Consider the following 20,364-nt stretch of genomic DNA (forward strand, 5'->3'; position numbering starts at 1 on the left):
TGTTTTTCTCAAGTGCACATGGAACATTTTACAGAACAGACCACATACTAGGCCACAAAAAGAGCCTCAGTAAACTCAAAAAGACTGAAATTCTACCAAACAACTTCATAAGACCACAAAGGTATAAAACTAGACATAAATTGAACAAAGAAAACAAAAAGGCCACCAACACATGGAGGCCAAACAACATGCTCCTAAATAATCAATGGATCAATGACCAAATTAAAATAGAGATCAAGCAATATATGGAGACAAATGACAACAACACAAGGACCCAAATTCTGTGAGATGCAGCGACGGCAGTTCTAAGAGGAAAGTACATAACAATCCAGGCCTGTTTAAAGAAGGAAGAACAATCCAAAGTGAATAGTCTAAAGTCACTATTATTGAAATTGGAAAAAGAACAAATGAGGCCCAAAATCAGCAGGAGGGACATAATAAAGTACAGAGAGGAAACAAAACTGAGAAGAATAAAAGGATAGAAAAATCAATGAAAACAAGAGCTGGTTCTTTGAGAAAATAAACAAAATATCAACTGCTAACCTGACTTTTTAAGAGAAAAAGAGAATCTCCACATATAAACAGAATCAGAAATGAGGAAGGAAATATAACAATGGACCCCAACCCCACAGAAATACAAAGAATTATTAAAGAATACTATGAAGATCTATACAATAACAAGGTAGAAAACCTCGAAGAAATGGACAACTTCCTAGAAAAATACAACCTTCCAAGACTGACCACGGAAGAAATGGAAAATGTAAACAAACTAATCACCAGCAATGAAATTTAATCGGTAATCAAAATTACCCAAGAGCAAAACCCCCGGGGCAGATGGATGCACCGCAGAATTTTATCAGACATACAGGGAAGGCATAATACCCATTCTCCTTAAAGTTTTCCAAAAAAGACAAGAGGACGGAATACTTCCAAACTCTTTCTATGAAGCCAGGATCACTCTCATACCAAAACCAAGCAAAGACCCCACTAAAACAGAAAATTACAGACCAATATCCCTGATGAACATAGATGCAAAAATACTCAACAAAATATTAGCAAACCGAATTCAAAAATACACCAAGCTGATCATACACCATGACCAAGTGGTATTCATCACAGCAATGCAAGGATGGTACAACATTTGAAAATCCATCAACATCATCCACCACATCAACAAACAGGACAAAAACCACATAATCATCTCCATACATGCTGAGAAAGCATATGACGAAGTTCAACATCCATTCACGATAAAACTCTCAATAAAATGGGTAGAGAGGGCAAGTAGATCAACATAATACAGTCCACATATGACAAACCCACAGCCAACATCATACGTAACAGTGAGAAGCTGAAAGGCTTCCCTTGGAGATCGGGAACAGGACAGGGATGCCCACTCTACCCCGCTATTCAACATAGTTCCGGACGTCCTCGCTGAGGGCAATCAGACAAAACAAAAAAAATACATGGTGTTTAGAATGGTAAAGAGGTCAAACTGTGACTCTTTGCAGATGACATGATATTGTACGTGAAAAACCCTGAAGACTCCACTCCAAAACTATTAGAACTAATATATGAATTCAGCAAGGCTCCGGGATACAAAATTACTACACACAAATCTGTTGCTTTCCTATACACCAATGACAAACTAGCAGAAAGAGAAATCAGGAAAACAATTCCATTCACAATTGCATCAAAAAGAACAAAATACCCACGAATAAACCTATCCAAGGACGTGAAAGACCTATACCCTGAAAACTACAAGACACTACTAAGAGAAATTAAAGAGGACACTAACAAATGGAAACTCATCCCATGCTCTTGGCTAGGAAGAATATGGTCAAAATAGACATTCTGCCTAAAGCAATCTACAGATTCAATGCAATGCCTATCAAAATACCAAAAGAATTCTAAAATGAACTGGAAGAAATAGTTCTAAAACTCATATGGAACCACAAAAGTCCCTGAATAGCCAAAGCAATCCTGAGAAGGAAGAATAAAGGAGGGGGGATCTCGCTCCCCAACTGCAAGCTCTACTACGAAGCCACAGTAATCAAGACAATTTGGCACTGGCACAGGAACAGACCTACAGACCAGTGGAACAGAACAGAGGGTCCAGATAATAACCCAAAAGGATATGTGGTCAATTAATATACGATAAAGGAGCCATGGACATACAATGGGGAGATGACAGCCTCTTCAACAGCTGGTGTTGGCAAAACTGGACAGCTACATGTGAGAGAATGAAACTGGATTCTTGTCTAACCCCATACACAAAAGTAAACTGGAAATGGATTAAAGACCTGAATGTAAGTCATAAAACCATAAAACTCTTAGGAAAAAAACATAGGCAAAAATCTCGTCGACATAAACATGAACAACTTCTTCATGAACACATCTCCTCGGGCTAGGTTAACAAAAGCAAAAATGAACAAGCGGGACTGTATCAAGCTGTAAAGCTTCTGTACAGCAAAGGACACCACCAATAGAACAAAAAGGCATCCTACAGTATGGGAGAATAACATCATAAATGACAGATCCGATAAAGGGTTGACATCCAAAACATACACAGAGCTCACACACGTCAACAAACAAAAAGCAAATAATCCAATCAAAAAACAATCTCAGAGGAGCCAAACAGACAGTTCTCCAAAGAAGAAATTCAGATGGCCAACAGACATGAAAAGATGCTCCACATCACTAGTCATAGGAAGAAAGCAAATTAAAACCACAATGAGGTATCACCTCACACCAGTAAGGATCACCACCATCCAAAAGACAAACAACAACAAATGTGGATGACTTTGTGGAGTAAAGGGAACCCTCCTACACAGCTGGTGGGAATATAAATTAGTTCAACAATTGTGGAGAGCAGTGTTGAGTTTCCTCACAAAACTCAACATAGAAATACCATTTGAGCTAGGAATTCCACTCCTTGGAATTTACCCGAAGAATGCAGCATCCCAGTTTGAAAAAGACATATGCATCCCTATGTTTATTGCAGCACTATTTACAGTAGCTAAGAAACGGAAGCAACCTAAGTGTCCATCACTAGGGAATGGATAAAGAAGACGTGGTACATATATACACAATGGAATATTATTCAGCCATAAGAAGAAAACAAATCCTGCCATTTGCAACAACATGGATGGAGCTAGAGGGTATTATGCTCTGTGAAATAAGCCAGGCGGAGAATGACAAGTATCAAATGACTTCCCTCATCTGTGGAGTATAAGAACAAAGAAAAACCTGAAGGAACAAAATACAGAAACAGACTCACAGAACCCAGAAACGGCCTAACAGTTACCAAAGGGAAAGGGACTGGGGAGGATGGGTGGGAAGGGAGGGATAAGGGGGGATTATGATTAGCATTTATAATATGTGAGGTGGGGCATGGGGAGGGCTGTACAACACAGAGAAGAAAAGTAGTGACTCTATAGCATGTCAGTACGCTGATGGACAGAGAGTTTAATGGGGTGTGGGGGGGGACGTGGTGAAGGGGGCTGTGTAGTAAACAGAATGTTCCTCACGTAATTGTAGATTAAAGATACCAAAAGAAAAAACAAAAATACTTTGGCCAACTGCCTGCCATAAATGGACCGTGGGCCTGCTTGTAAATACAGTGTTAAGAAAAAAAAAATTAAACAATCCTGTAAATTTATTTCAGTGACGTGGGTGCAGTGATATTAAGGAATTTTTATTGAGGTGTGATAACAATATTATGGTATGCTTATTAAAAAAACCTTATACTCAGAACAAAGTAAAAACTGAAGGAACAGAGCAGCAACACTCACCTAACCCAAGAATGGACTAACAGTTATCAAACGGAAAGGGACTGGGATGGATGGGTGGGATGGGAGGGATAAGGTGGAAAAAGGGTCACTAAGATTAGCATGTGTAACGTAGTGGGGGGGGACACAGGGAAGGCAGTATAACACAGGGAAGACAAGTAGTGATTCTATAGCATCTTACTATGCTGATGGACGGTGACTGTAAAGGGTTATTTGGTGAGCAGTTGATAATAGGGGAAGTCTAGTAAACTACAATGTTGTTCAGGAAAATGTACATTAATGATACCAAAAAAAAAAGAAAAAAAAAAGCACCTTACACTCATCAATGAAGAATAAAAAACAATGTCTAACATCTGCTTTAGAACTGTTGAATCCAGATGACTATATTCTAGTATTTTGTTTTTGTGCAATGCACAGGTTTTCCATATTAAAAAGTTAAGTATATCTTAAAGTAAAGAACACTGCTTCTCTTTACTGTGAAAATTTTCTCCTCCTCCTTTTGGAGTAATTGTATAGAAAAAACTCCAAATATACATCCAAATATTTTTTTCTATGCTGTAGGAAAGAGGACAGTCTAAGAGGGTTTGAACATGTATTTTAAAGTTAGTATATTCAAACAAAAAAGAGAGTTTAAAATACTGAGATTTTGAGAAACTACAATTAACATCTATCCATTAATTACCTGAACTCTTTCCAAAATCCTCTGGGCACAAAGTATGGTAAACGAGAAGCAGCTAAATGACCAAAGATGACCTGAAGGTATCTTAAGACACCAATATTGTACTCTTTCTGATCTTCTGTCTTACTTAATGCTGGTTTGTCTTCATATTGTTGAGGACATCTAAAAACATCATCTCGCGGATCAACATTACTCTACAAACCAAAGAACATAATTTGATTAGCTAACCTCAATTTACAAGTAGAGCGAAGCTGAGACAGATACAAACAGTGGAAGATCTGCATTATTTTGTACTCATATATCTAAACCACAGAACTTTCAACTTACTAATATTGGTGCTTATCCTGGCAATTTCACAGATGAGTTATTAAAAAATAGAGTTATTAAAATATACTAGTATAATGTAACAATCAAAGATTTAGTTGACCAGAATGGACTGGAGACAAATGAATGCTTTCTCATCAGACAAAAGAGACAAAAATAGAACTTTCGGTAACAAAAATATTTAACCTTCCCATAGTTTTTCTCCAACATTTCTCATGTAGAGACAATGCATTCTTCATAGATTATATGAGTTAAATTATGTGACATGATTAGAATTGTTAACACTGGATAAGTACAGCCATTCAGAGTACTGCTGGTATAAACAGCATAAATCGAAGCTCTAAAGCTCTTAAGCCCTCTCTATAAAGCAGAATTTGACTACTTTACAGAGCGCTGAACATCTCTGCTCTGCTATGAGGCCTTCTTTACAGAAGTAAATCTCACATTTGCCTTTGAGAAGCTCACAGTTCATAAAAAAGAGTAAATAGGCAGACAACTAGAAGAATCAAAAAGCACAGGGTGTCGAGTAGCAAAGGTGGAATATCTAGTTTCGAATTTCATCTTTTGTCTGAATTAGTCTCCTTTTGCCAAGAGGATGAGCGATCTCTATTTATCCTTAACCTTGTACCGTCGCACTAAACTGGGCTACTGAAATAGGATCTAAATTCAAATCTTTTTGTCAAATAGTGGTCCTCAACCAGGTACTGGTATAGTCACCATATATGGAGATTCTTAAAAAGGTAAACCCAATGACTGGATAGTGTTATTTATAAAATCTGAAAAGAGTGAAAGTAGATGTGTGTTTCAGAATCTAAGTGATGAGCTATATAATTTGAGAAACAAACTAGTTTTGGCTACAGAAATGTAATAACAACAGAAGAACCACTTACTACAATTAAAGTAGAGAAACACAGGAATAAGGGAAGAACCATTTCTACAATTAGAATATTCTCTACACCTTTATGAATTCTGAAAAACTTGTATAAAGGAAATAAAAGATAAAAATAGTTTCAACATAAATACAACTGAAACTTCAGAAGTTTTCCATTTGTAAGAGACACATGAGTTATATGTACTCTGATCTTCTAAAAACTGAAAATCTAACTTTTGTGTTTCTTTTTTCTACTCTGGAATATGCTTGGTAGGTAGTCTGATTATTATTATTATCTAATACTGTTAACAGACTGTGTAGCATTATATAAAGTAACGAATGCATTTGCTTCCTTATGAGAAAATTGTAATCTGAAAAAAACATTAAGAATATCCTAAGAATAAGCACAGACTATGGAACTGATAATACACAAGGTTAATAAATTAAATGGAATAATGTACCTTAAAAAGTTGAATGAAAATAAACTTCAATTATTTGTAAGTGATTGTTTTTCATTTTACAAATACCAAATATACCTACCAGATTGCAGACATGATTACATTGAAATGCTGCTGCTTTAAAAAAGAAACAGAAGTTGTGATAAAGATTATCAACTGCATTTTATAAGATGGTAAGTATAGTAAATCAGAGATAGTAGCTAAGAGTACTGTCCTAATATCAAATGTAATTCAAAAAACTCTATAAGAAACACAATACTCTGAGAAAAACTGTATCTGGTATCAAGGTCTTGAAATATAGGGAAAGAAAAAAGAATTCATAATTAAAATTACCTCGTTGTCCTGCTTCTCTTCACTGAACATGTCATCATCTATATCACTACCAGTGCCTTCAACTGCAAGAATACTGTTCCTGATAGGAGGAATCATGTATAACTGCTGGATCACAGAATTCATGTAACAAGTGGTACCAGCATTTTTGAGGCCCACAAATCCTTCTGGAGGGCGAGGTCTAACAGGTGGTAGGTACTCCCACTTAGTAAGTGCTTCACAAGCTTAACGAAGAAGGAGAAAAGGATTCTCATGAAAGCAGTAATTTAGTCCACTTGCAGCTATGCTATGATGATGATGATATTAGGATATTCAATCATTACCTCAGCCACTTTGAGACAGTACTCTAAATTTTTATTTCAACACTTAACCATTACATAGGTACGTCCTTACCAGAGCCTATGGTTTTACTGTTATTAATTCTGTGACACTCTTCTCAGAAAGTCATTTAAGATGGTATAGTAGTAAATTTGTGTTTTCTTTTTCATTTAAGTACCTTTAATTCGTTGGGATCAGAACTTTAAAATAAATCAAAATGGCATATAGCTTTCTAAGTCTTAGTTATGATTCCAAATCACAGTGTCAAAACCTCCAAGTGAATCTGTTTGCCGGCTGATAAAACAGTAAAAGAAAAATTGCTTTGCTTATACCCACTGTCTTATTCTCAGGATGTAACTGTATAGTGCATTGGAAAGGTTTTGTGAAAACTGTAGATCATTTCATATCCCTTTCTGCCTACCATAAAACCAAAACAACCATCAATCACTATCTTGAAGATGGATTGCATGATTTACAGCACAGTGAGCTGCAAATTATGTAGCCAATAAACAGATCTATTACTAATACATCTAATGCGCTGATAGATATATTACTAAGTGCAAAACTAGTGAAGAACACTCTATACAGTGCATTACTGTTCCTGTGTTAAAAAGACAAACACTGAACAAAGAGACATACATATGTACAATTTGCACTGAGACAACTCTGAACCAGGAATGTTGAATGTGTTGGAAGTTGATAGATTTTAATAATCTAACCACAAAATTCATTAAGCTGAATAATTTTTTTAAATTAAGGTTATCGTTAATACATAATCTTCTAAAGGTTTCCCATGAGCAATATTATGATTTCAACATTCACTCATATTATCAAGTACCTACCACACCCCATTGCAATCACTGTCCATTAGAGTAGTAAGATGCCACAGAGTCATTACTTGCATTCTACATGCTATACTGCCTTGCCCATGACCCACCTATACTGCGAGTGCTAATTACAATGCACCTTAATGCCCTTCTCCCTCTCTCCCCACCCTTTTTTCCCAAACCCCTCCCTTTGGTAATTGCTCGTCCCTTTTTGGGAGTCTGTGAGTCTGCTGCTGTTTTGTTCCTTCAGTTTTGCATAAACTGAATTAAACTAAAAAAAAAATTTTCTTTTGAAGATTTACTCTCTCTATATAGATTCCACAGCATAGTAAGTTTAGCTAGAAACTCTAAAGTGTGACTAAAGCGCTCAAGACAAAAAAGATAATTTGAGATGTTCTTAAAGGTTACTATTAATACTGTTACTCTTTTTTCATTAAGCTACTATTGATATACACCCTTATGAATGTTCCACATGAAAAACAATGTGGTGACTACATTCACCCATACTATCAACTACCCACCCATACCCCATTGCAGTCACTGTTCATCAGTGTAGTAAGATGCCAGAGAGTCACTACTTGCCTTCGCTGAGCCACACTGCCTTCTCTGTGACCGCGCACACACCATGTGTGCCCATCATGATACCACACAATCCCCTTCTCCAACCCTCCCTGCCCGCACTTCCCTCACCCCTGCCCTTCGGTAACTACTAGTCTCTTCTTGGAGTCTGTGAGTCCACTGCTGTTCTGTTCCTTCAGTTTTGCTTCGTTGTTACACTCCACAAATGCGCACTGCAAGTACTCTTAAAGATTTATACTAAATACTACTGTGTATTACATTCTCAAGCCTTGGTTTTTCTCTTAAAATTAAACAGACTTTAGGTTCTTACTTTCTGTTTTTTTAATGTACTCCCTCCCTTTTGAGTTTCAGTTCTCTTAAAATCTAACATGGACATTAACCGAGAACGTAATGAAAGCACTTAAATATTATCTTTGGCACACTGATATTCAGAAATTTAACTTTCTCAGGATGCAGATTAAAGTAACATTAAGCAATCTGTAAATGAAGGCTTCATAATCTTTTCAATGCAGACATTTTTAAGTTTTAAGTATTAAATTCTACACCATAAAATGTGGCTTATTATTCTGGAGACTGGATTTTACTTCATCTGAGATGAAATAAAACATTTTACCTAGTTACCTGAACTATCTACAGTAAGGCATTTAAATATACATGTGAAAATTTTCTGTATGAAGTTTCTCTACATATAATGGTCTTAATTATGTATCTGATTACTAGAATTACTGAACTAATTACTTGTTGGTAAAAACAAATGAACAAACAAACATACAGACCTAAGTTAGACACTTCTTTGTTGGTGGTGGTGGTGGTGGTACAAGAAAAACAATTTTAGTCAGAAAGCCAACCAGCTGAGAAGACGGTGAATTAATGTCCTAAAGCACCATCTTACTAAGTTAAAACACTTTCTAAAAGATAAAAACCCAGACTTTTAAACATGGAAATATTACCAACCAGGAAAAACAGCTTTACAGGTTACAATACTTACTAGTTATTGCTGTGCCTATGTAATACATTTCAGTCAAACAGTCTCCTATCTGTTTGAGATTTCTTACACAGCCAACAGCTAATGCTACGAGTAGTTCAAAACCAGCACTGATGGTAGCCGGTGAACTACATACTGGGAGAGCCTGTTTAGCTGGAAGTTCCCCATTTCTCATACATTGCAGGTAAACTTTGGAGGCAGTAAAGATGAAATCATCAATTAATTCCTGAAGAGTTTGAAAAAAACAGACACATACAGTTAGTAATAATAGATTTTTTAAAGATAAAACATTCCTTGGGAAGAACTATTTCTACAATCATCTGACAGAATTACATATCTCGTTACAGAGCAAAAATGATTCATATTTTCAAATAATAAAATTCTACTTCAAAATACTATTTGCCCTAAATAGTAAACATACTTTTCCAGATACTTGGAGGTATTTTAAAAGAGCTGATTGTAACTTAATATATATTCTAAAGAAATGTACTCCTTAAGTCAAATATGAAATACTTATTTTGAATAAAAATAAAACTCATTTTTATTTTATTACGAGGCATACCTAAAAAAGATCTATCTCATCAAGGAAATATGTAAAAAATGAAACATCTTGAATTTTAAAACCTGCTTAACTAAAAAGCCTAGACTTTAACTAAATAGTAAAATCAAATGCTGCTTAGTAACTTTCTAAAGACTGTATCTGAATTTTGATTAGTTTAAAAATCTCTTGAAGAAAGGGAGGCATACATTTTTTAATTACTATAACTTTTATAGAGATGAAGATTTTTGTAAGGTATAAAGAAAGGGTCAAGACGATGTCTCAAAGACAAAGTAATTCTAAGCTCAATGAGGCAGGTTTGCTAACAAACATTTAAAAGGTCATAACAACAAGTTCTGCACCAGAATGTGGAACTTACTTTAATGAGATTAGCACCTCCTTTTTCACAACCAATACGATACTTCTTCTCAGTTGTTTGAAAGGCCAGTAACTCTTTTGTTACCCCAAGATGGCCTTCCAAGATCGGCTCTTCAACACCAGTTTCATCTGTATTTTTAACATTATCCTGCAAAGGGAAAAACAGTATAGGCCAAACCAGAAAAGAAAGAACAAAAGAGCTAAAGGGCAGTGACTTCTCAGAAGTAATTTGCCCAAACCACTCCACTCAGGTAGTTTATTTCTTCTGCAGAAATGTCTCAAACCGAGAACGTAATGAAAGCACTTAAATGTTATCTTTGGCACATTCTACCGCACATAAAATCAGCAATTCTACCGCAAGAGGACCCTGGCAATGTCTTGAGATGCTTTTGATTCACTAAGGAACCACCTACTGCTTGATGAGGCAAAGTTGCTCTTCAGTATCTTATTATGAATAGCATAATTCTGCAAAGCAAGGAATAACCTGGGCTAAAATGTCAATGACATGAAGGTTGACAAGTACTATTCTAGAGGTTTATAAATCAGTAGAAGTATGCTAATCTGAGAGCCAAGAAGCTACACATTTCAAAACCATATGCAGAAATATATTCTGTATAAATAAAAAGTATAATGTGGTTAAATGCTAATGCAAATTCTACTCTATCAGACTCTTCAAACTTAAATAAGAAACTTACATATATCCTAGATGGAGGTTCAAACAATGGCAAGGTACTTGTATAAAACTAGTGGTACTTTTTAAATTCATTAGTGGAAAGCATGGATTTTGTTCAGTTTTAATAAAACACACATTATCATTATACATATTAACATATGTACAAAAACACAGATTTAAAAAATACACTTCATTATAACACGCTTTTAGTAAGGCAGTTGATTTAACAGTGACATAATAATAAACTGAGTATTATACAACTTACCCTAATTCTTTTGAGCCAATCAATTTCATCGTTGAGAAGAACATCAGCATTGGGTACATTAATATTGCTGTTATAAGCATAATTAAGAAGGTGTTGTAGAAGAGTGAAATAGTCATCTGAGTGTCTACCCGCCTCTCCTGCTGTGCTCTGAAAGGCAATAAATTGAAACAATATGAACTCGTAAGAACTCATAAGACTAAGTTCAGAATTCACATCGACTTTTTTAAAAATATGTATGTATGTATGTATCATTTTATTTTGGTATCTATGTATGTATGTATCTATTTATTTATGTATTATTTTATTTTGGGATCATTAATCTACAATTACATAAGGAACATTATGTTTACTAGAACCCCGCCACCACCAAGTCTCCCCGACATGCCCTCACATTGACTTTTTAAACTCAGAGATTTGGTAAATTAAGTGGCAATACTTCACATCAGTAATATAAAATAACATTTCTTAATTTATATTTTCCCCAAGTCATTTTTATCCTTAAGTATTTATAAAAAGCAGGAAAAGATGACATTATTTATTAAGCACAGCTGACTTACTTTTAATAAAAATGAAAACTGTAATTTCCTGAGTGTTTCTCATTTTAAGAATGAATTATATTCGTGAATCCATTAAAAAATGTCTCACCTCCAGAACGGTAAAGAGCAGAGTAATGAAGAAAAGCAGAGGCCTGTGTCCAATGCAACATCTGGTGCACATTAAAAAAAAATGTTCCTGTGCCAACTGACGAACAGTTCTGAAATAAAAACATTTTCTGTTTAATGTATTACTTTCATACAGAAAAACAACAATAAATCATTCCAACAGTGGGGGATAATTTAACAATAAAATATAAATTAACTCCTCCTTAGAGCTTAACATCTCTATTGCACAGTAAACCTTAACTATTTTTCACGGTATGAAACCTCAAATGGTAACCAAGTTAGGTAACAAATCACTAGGTTCGGGTCGCTTAATATTTAACCTCTCAGACTCTTTAATATGTACTGTGAATCAGGTGGGGCTGTGAGAAGGACAAGCAAACATGAATGAAACGTGGTCTTTATTTGCAAGATATCTTTGAAAACACCTCGTGGAACAATCTGGAAATACACGTAGGGATACATAAAAGGTGACGTTTATAGTAAGCACTCTATATCTCGTTTTTTGGCCTCCCACATAACTCTTTTTAATGAACTGTGCTGTGAAGCAAACGACTTGTAGAAATTCCATATAGGTAAAGCTAGTCCTGATATTCTACACATTCTATACTCAATTCAGAAACTCACAGGGAGAGACCCAGTTGTCTACATTTTATATTAAGCAATCCCAATGACTCTGATGTACAGCAAAGTTTGAGGATCATCTGAATATTTTATTGTAGAACATCACCTCTTTGGAAAGGTTTGGGAAAATCTGTTTTATTCTTAGTATCAGGAACTTCAACTAATTTGTATTTATCTGTATGTTTTTAAAAGACTGTATAACATATTATCTCTCTGTAATATCATATTGAGTTTACCCCCATGGTACCAGAACCTACAGATATGAGGTTGACAAAGTTACCAAAGTGGTAAACATTACCTGTTTCCAGGCTAGAGGTCTGTGTCTCCCATTAGAAAATGATAAATTAAAACTTCTGAAAATTTAGGAACATACTGAGTCCTCTCATCATGATAAAAACAAAGGCAACACTATCAGTTTCAAATCTATTTAATGGGTAAAGGACAAGTGGAAAAGCATTTGCAAACAATACATATAGTGATAACCCTTTCTTTCAATAGGCAGCTACTTGGAAAACACTGAGTACACCTGGTCCAGCAACAGCCAGTCTCACTTGCCTCTCCTTAAAATGTCAGCCCACTGACAACTGTGCAAATCTGCCATGCCCCATCTCCGCAAACTACCTGCTTTGCTCAGAGACTGTGCCTAAGTGGCAAAGCTCTCCCTTACTATTTGAAGTGACAAATTCATTTTGTCTTTTTATATCAGTTATTAAGTAGTAATCTCACTAATCTTTCAAAAGCAAGCTATTCCAGACTTAATGTTGAGTCTGCAGCACCAAGAACAGAGTCCAAGACTGAGTGAGCGTCACAAATATGTTTCTGTCTTCTTGCTAGCTGCTGAAATTCTGAACAAATGCGTGGTCCAAAAGAAAGGATTTTAAATTCTATGTATTAAACTCCCTGTTGGTTTCACCTAATTAGTGAAGTATTTCCTGAGTGTCCTCATAAACCCAAACTGTAGACAATTACAAGGAATTGACAACATCCTTAAAAACAAAACTAAAAACCCCAGAATAATACCACCCACCACCAACAAAACCCCTAACACCTAGGAAGCCAACTTAGAAGGCTAATGTTCTAGAAGTATTTTAATCAGAAATTTTTTTCCCAATGGGCTAAAACATCATCTTCTTAAATGAAAAATTCTGAAAAACACTAATCAGTGCTCAAAAAATGAGAGAAGCCAAACGGCAGAGCAGAAGGCTCCAAGCTCCTTCCCTCCACAGAAACATAAAGCACTAAAAATTGTTAGCATTCTGGAAAACAAGCCTGAGACGTTCAGTTTATACCTCAAGTCGATTCCCAAAAACATACACAACATACAATAACGTAACAAGAAAAACAACAAAACCACAGCTAAAACAGATACTCTATGAAGTATCTGGAATCAAAATGTCATACATTTCAGATGTCTAGTTTTCTACAAAGAGCCAGGAAACTATGGTCCCATTCAATGGATAAAAAACAAGTCAACATATGTCTATAAGAACAACCAGATGGCAGACTTTTAGACAGAGCAATTAAATGGCTGTCTGAAGGATGCTCAAAGAATTTGAGAACAAGAAAAGAGAGATGAACAAAATAAAAGTATCAGTAAAGTGACAGAGAACAAAAAGAAGCCAAGGGGAAAACTTTGTGCCACAGAAATTTTTTAATGTAATCTGACCACGACCTTAAATGAGAAATACACTGCAGGGACTGAAAAACAGGCTTGAGCACTTGATACTTAAAAAAAAAGTTGGGAACATGAAAACACAACAGTTGTAACGATGTCAGGAGCAGGAGAAAAAAATTAATGAGTAAAAAGTGAACAGACCCTAAAGGCCACTGTGGGACACCACCAAGTGAAACAACATATGCACTGGTGGGATTCAAGCACAGAGGAAAGAGGAAAGCAGGAAGGAGGTTATTAGAGGAAATTGGGGCTGAAAATTCCCCAAATTTAAATAATAAAATGGACACACATTTGAAGACCTTAGTGAACTCAACAACACTTATATGAAGCACACTACATTCAAACAATCAAAAGCCAAACAAAAAGATAATCTTGAAAAGAGGAAGAGAAGGATCTAGTTAGGTACATGGCATTCTCAGTAAGTTTTCAGTGGATTTTCAGAAGGCTGTTGACAAATGAAAAGTGCTGAAAATTCTACACCTGACAAAACTGTATTTCATATGTGAAGGAAGAAGGTGAGACATTCCAGACAAATAAAAGCTGAGAGTTTACAACTGAATCCGGAGCTAAGAACATTTCTGTACCTGACACCAACAGGATTCCTATGTAATAACGGAAATCACTTTAAAGAACTAAACTTCCCAAACCTTAAAGAGCTCTGCAGAGAAATCTAAGACAACTATGAGACAAACACACCAAGAGGAATCTCAGCCTCTGATACCAACATCTCCAGGAGACAATAAACACAGCCAAACTCAACACATAAATGTAAAATATTACATTAAAGGGTCCATTTACCCCAAATGATGTATGTCCAGCTTAAAAAGAAAAGACACTGAAAGAAAAAAAAATGGACAAAACAGTTGGAAGGAAAACAGCAAACATAAAACAATACAGGCACAGCAGAAATGTTAAAATTACCACACCAGCAATTTAAAGCACATATAGTTATACTAAGGACGCAAATGAATAAAACAGACCTGTGAAAACACAGCAGTGTAAACAGAGCAATGGAAAGTATAGAACATAACCAAGCAAATGTTAGAGATCAAAACCAGTGTAACAGAAGAATGGCTGTATTGGGCTGATCGAAAGATTGAATAACTGAAAAAACTATCAGTGAAACTGATGAAATGTCAGCAGAAGCTCTGAAAACTGAAATGCAAAGATAAAACAAACATGAAACAGTTAATGTGAGACGAGTACAAAATAAGAAATACATATCTCATGGAGGTAAAGAAACAAAAAAGTCAAACAGTAACAGTGGAAAGGTGTCCAAAATTAAAAACAGAACAAAAAAACTGACAGAAACCAAGAACGGTAATATGAAAATATCTACATGTAGCTACTTCACATTAAGTATAGAAAATCAAAGGAAAAAGAAAATCTTGAAAGCGTTAAGAGTAAAAAAACCTTACCTATAGAGGAGCAATAAGAGTTACTTACCTTGGGCATCCCTTCTGCAGCCATAAAAACAAGAAGAGAATAGAGCAAAATATTTAAAGTTTGGAAAGAAGAAGCCCCACCAACATAAATTCTTTATGTAGCAAAAATTTTCCTTAAATGTGAGAACGAAAAAAGGTTTTAAAACAAAAACTGATGGTATTAGTTGTGGATAGACTTGTCTTGCAGAGAATGTTGAGAAACACTTTAAAGGAAGGAAAACGATGTAGCTCAGGAACTTGGATCTACATAAAGGAAGAGCATTATAGATAATTAAAACATTAAGAAGAAAATAGTTCTTATTCATACATAACAGGTAATACTGTCAAAATATTAATGGAACAGTGAATTGGACTTCCGGCTCAAGATGGCAGCATGAGTAGGACGGCAGAAATCTCCTCCCAAAACCATATATATTTTTGAAAATACAACAAAAACAATTATTTCAAAAAGATAGACCACAGAATACAGTACAACAGCCAGGCTACATCTACATCTCCGAAAACTAAGCATCTCACAAAGGCAATAAGATACAAAGCCGTGACCCGGCAGGACCCAAGCACTCCACCCACTCCAGCTTGCCTGCGGGAGGGAAAGAAGTTAGAGTTGGGAGGGAGTGGAAGCACAATTCTATTAAATAACCAGCGCTAGTATTCTGCACCGGGAGCACAGACACACATTGCATCGTGTGCTGGACATTAGAGAAATGGAAGGGTAAGGTCTGAGACGGAGACTGTGAGCCGGTCCCCACAGCCAGCTGCTCTGGAACAAGAGAGAAGTGGGTGCTTTTAAAACTCTTAAAGGCACAAGGGCTCAACAGCAGAAAAAACTCGTCCAAGCATCCTCAGCCTAGCAGCCTGGGAATCTTGAGGAACTTCGGGCCCCCTAAACCCCTGGGCGTGAAGCAGCCCTGAAGACCCTCACAGTGGTAAGCAGCCTGGCATTCGTTCCTCCCAGCCGGCACAACAAACAAACCGGCTGACCCGTCACAGCTGAGGAGCAGCCGGAGAGCGGCCCTGCTCACAGCAAGCACAAAGTCTCCTCCCAACGCCCAGATAACTGGGACAGGCAGAAGCCGGAGCAAGGTCCGGATGGCGCAAAGGGGCACCGTTCTCACAGAAGACACCCGGCGCAGCTGAACTCCCTGCAGTGCTCTAGGCTAGCCCAAGGGCTGGCTCAGCCCACGGCAGCTCAGGAGATTGTCCCAGAGTCTGGTGCTGGTGCGCAGGAAACCAGCACAGGCAGCGGAAGCCAGAGCAAGGTCTGGAAGGCACGAAGGGGAGCCGTTCTCGCAGGAGAACACACCCGCCGTGGCTGCGACCCCCTGCAGTGGCTCTAGGCTAGCCTGAGGGCGGCACTGCCCACGGCAGCTCAGGAGATTGTCCCAGAGTCTGGTCCTGGGGTGCGAGGAACTGGCACAGGCAGCGGAGGAAGGCAAGGTGACCAAAAAGTAGGAAGGGACTTGGTTCTCCCAGCTGACAGATGTGCCACCTGCCTGCGACCACTTCTATCACCATGAAAAGGCAGAAGAACCTTGTCCAGTCAAACATCAGTCAGACATCCTGAGAGAGAGGGCCTGCTGAGATAGATATAACCAATCTTCCTGAAAAAAGAATTCAAAATAAAAGTCATAACCATGCTGATGGAACTGCAGAGAAACATGCAAGAGCTAAGGGATGAAGTCAGGAGGGAGGTAACACAAATGAAACAATCCACAGAAGGCCTTAAGAGGAGACTGGAAGAGGTGCAAGAGGCCGTTAATGGAACAGAAATTAGAGAACACAAATAGAGAGAAGCAGAGGCAGAGAGAGAGATAAAAGGATCTTCAAGAATGAAAGAATTTTAAGAGAACTGTGTGACCAATCCAAGCAGAACAATATTTGCATTATAACGGGTACCAGAAGAAGAGAGAAAAAAGGACAGAAAGTGTCTTTGAAGACATAATTGCTGAAAACTTCCCCAAGCTAGGGAAGGAGAGTCTCTCAACCATGGAAGCCCACAGATCTCCCAACATAGGGACTCAAGGAGGACAACACCAAGACATAGAATAATTAAAATGGCAAAAATCAAAGACAAGGACAGAGTATTAAAGGCAGCCAGAGAGAGAAAAAAGGTCACCTAACAAAAGGAAAACCCATCAGGCTATCATCAGACTTCTCAACAGAAACATTACAGGCCAGAAGAGAACAGCATGATATATTTAATGCAATGAAACAGAAGGGCCTTGAACCAAGGATACTGCATCCAGCACGATTATCATTTAAATATGAAGGACGGATTAAGCAATTCCCAAACAAGCAAAAGCTAAGGGAACTTGCCGCCCACAAACCACCTCTACAGGGTATTTTTAAGGGAATGCTCTAGATGGAAGCACCCCTAAGGATAAATAGATGTCACCAGAGAAAATAAAATCACAGTAAAGAAAGCAGACCAACGAAATGCTAACTAAAGGCAAAAAATAAAAACAACTATCCACAAAAACAGTAAAAGGAAACACAAAAGAGTACTGAATAAACACCTAACATATCAAGAATGGAGGAGGAAGAATAAGAACAGAGACAAATAAAGAATCATCAGAGTGGGTTTACAACAGCTTAAGAAAGGAGTTAACTTACATGGTTAGACAGTAAAGAAGCTACCCTTGATCCTCTGGTGACCATAAATCCAAAGCCTGCAATGGCAACAAGTACATATTTATCGATAATCACCCTAAATATAAATGGACTAAATGAACCAATCAAAAGACACAGAGTAATAGAATGGATAAAAAAGCAAGAACCATCTATATGCTGCTTACAAGAGACTCACCTCAAACCCCAAGATATACACAGACTAAAAGTGAAAGGATGGTAGAACATATTTCATGCAAACAATGGGGAGGAAAAAGTAGGTGTTGCAGTACTTAGACAAAATAGACATGAAAGCAAAGAACGTAATAAGAGATAAAGGACGACATTACATGATAAGGGGGGGCAGGCCAACAAGACAATATAACCATTCTAAATATATACACACCCAATACAGGAGCACCGAAATGTGAGAAACAAATACTAACAGAATTAAAGGAGGATACAGAATACAATGCATTCATTTGAGGAGACTTCAACACACCACTCACTCAAAAGGACAGATCCACCAGACAGACAATAAGTAAGGACACAGTGGCACTGAACAACACACTAGAAAAGAAGAACCTAACAGACATCTATAGAACTCTACACGCAAAAGCGGCAGGATACACATTCTTCTCGAGTGCACATAGAACATTCTCCAGAATAGACCACATATTAGGCCACAAAAAGAACCTCAGCAAATTAAAAAAGACTGAAATTCTACCAACCAACTTCTCAGATAATAAAGGTATAAAACTAGAAATGAATTGTACAAAGAAAACAAAAAGGCTCACAAACACATGGAGGCTCAACAACATGCTCCTAAATAATCAATGGATCAATAACCAAATTAAAACAGAGATCAAGTAATAGATAGAGACAAATGACAACAAACAGCACAGAGCCCCAACTTTTGTGGGATGCAGCGAAGGCAGTTCTAAGAGGAAAGTACATAGCAATCCAGGCCTATTTAAACAAGTAAGAACAATCCAAAATGAATAGTGTAAAGTCACAATGATTGAAACTAGAAATAGAAGAGCAAATGAGGCCCAGAGTCAGCAAGACGGACATAATAAAGATTAGAGAATAAAAAAACAAAATTGAGAAGAATAAAAGAATAGAAAAAAAATCAATGAAACCAAGAGCTGGTTCTTTGAGAAAATAAACAAAATAGATCAACTGCTAACCTGACTTATTAAGAGAAAAAGAATCTCCACACATACACGGAATCAGAAGTGAGGAAGGAAATATTACAATGGACCCCATACAAATACAAGGAATTATTACAGAATACTATGAAATTCTGTACGCTAACAAGCTAGAAAACCCAGAAGAAATGGCTAACTTCTTAGAAAAATAAAACCTTCCAAGAGTGACTAAACAAGAAATAGAAAATCTAAAGAGACCAATTACCAGCAACGAAATTGAACTATTAATCAGAAAACAACCCAAGAACAAAACTGCCGGTCCAAATGGATTCACCGATGAATTTTACCAGACATATAGAGAAGACAATAATTCCCATTCTCATTGAAGTTTTCCAAAAAATTGAATACGAGGGAATACTCCCAAACACTTTCTATGAAGCCACCATCACTCAAATACCAAAACCAGGCGCACACCCCAACACAAATGAAAATTACAGACCAATATCCCTGATGAACATAGATGCAAACATACTCAACAAAATATTAGCAAACAGAATTCAAAAATACATCAAGAGGATAGTACACCATGATCAAGGGGGATTCATCCCAGGGATGCAAGGATGGTACACCATTAGAAAAATCCATCCACATCATCCACCACATCAACAAAAAGAAGGACAAAAACCACATGATCGTCTCCATAGCTGCTGAAAAGGCATTTGACAAAATTCAACGACCATTCATGTTAAAAACTCTGAACAAAATGGGTATAGAGGGCAAGTAGCTCAACGTTATAAAAGTCATATATGACAAACCCACAGCAAACATCATACTTAACAGTGAGAAGCTGAAAGCTTTTCACCTAAGAACGGGAACAAGTCATGGACGCACACTCTCGCCACACTGCTTTTCAACATAGTACTGGAGGTCCTAGCCTCGGAAATCAGACAACACAAAGAAATAAAAGGCATCCAGATTGATAAGAAGAGCTCAAAAGGTCACTATTTACAGATGACATGATACTGTACATAAACAAACCCTAAAAGACTCCACTCCAAATCTACTACAAAACCTGAATTCAGCAAAGTGGCAGGATACAAAATTAACACACAGAAATCTGTTGCATTCCCATACACTAACGATGAGCAAGCAGGAAGTAAAATCAGAAAAACAACTCCATTCACAAT

The 20,364-nt window shown here is 37.0% G+C and overlaps 1 protein-coding gene across 2 annotated transcripts in view; it reads right to left on the minus strand.

Moving 5' to 3' along the window:
• LOC130682134 (probable ubiquitin carboxyl-terminal hydrolase FAF-X) overlaps positions 1-20,364 on the minus strand; it is a 166,041-nt gene that overhangs the window by 36,171 nt on the left and 109,506 nt on the right. For both annotated transcript variants that reach the window (XM_057496277.1, XM_057496278.1), the window contains exons 26-31: positions 11,662-11,770; positions 11,017-11,163; positions 10,080-10,226; positions 9,166-9,388; positions 6,457-6,677; positions 4,474-4,664 (exon numbers count right to left, since the gene is read on the minus strand). In XM_057496277.1, coding sequence (XP_057352260.1) covers positions 4,474-4,664; positions 6,457-6,677; positions 9,166-9,388; positions 10,080-10,226; positions 11,017-11,163; positions 11,662-11,770 — 1,038 coding nt within the window. The remainder of the gene's footprint in view (positions 1-4,473; positions 4,665-6,456; positions 6,678-9,165; positions 9,389-10,079; positions 10,227-11,016; positions 11,164-11,661; positions 11,771-20,364) is intronic.

Source organism: Manis pentadactyla, chromosome Y (assembly GCF_030020395.1).
Source record: "Manis pentadactyla isolate mManPen7 chromosome Y, mManPen7.hap1, whole genome shotgun sequence".
Classification (NCBI taxonomy): Eukaryota; Metazoa; Chordata; class Mammalia; order Pholidota; family Manidae; genus Manis; species Manis pentadactyla.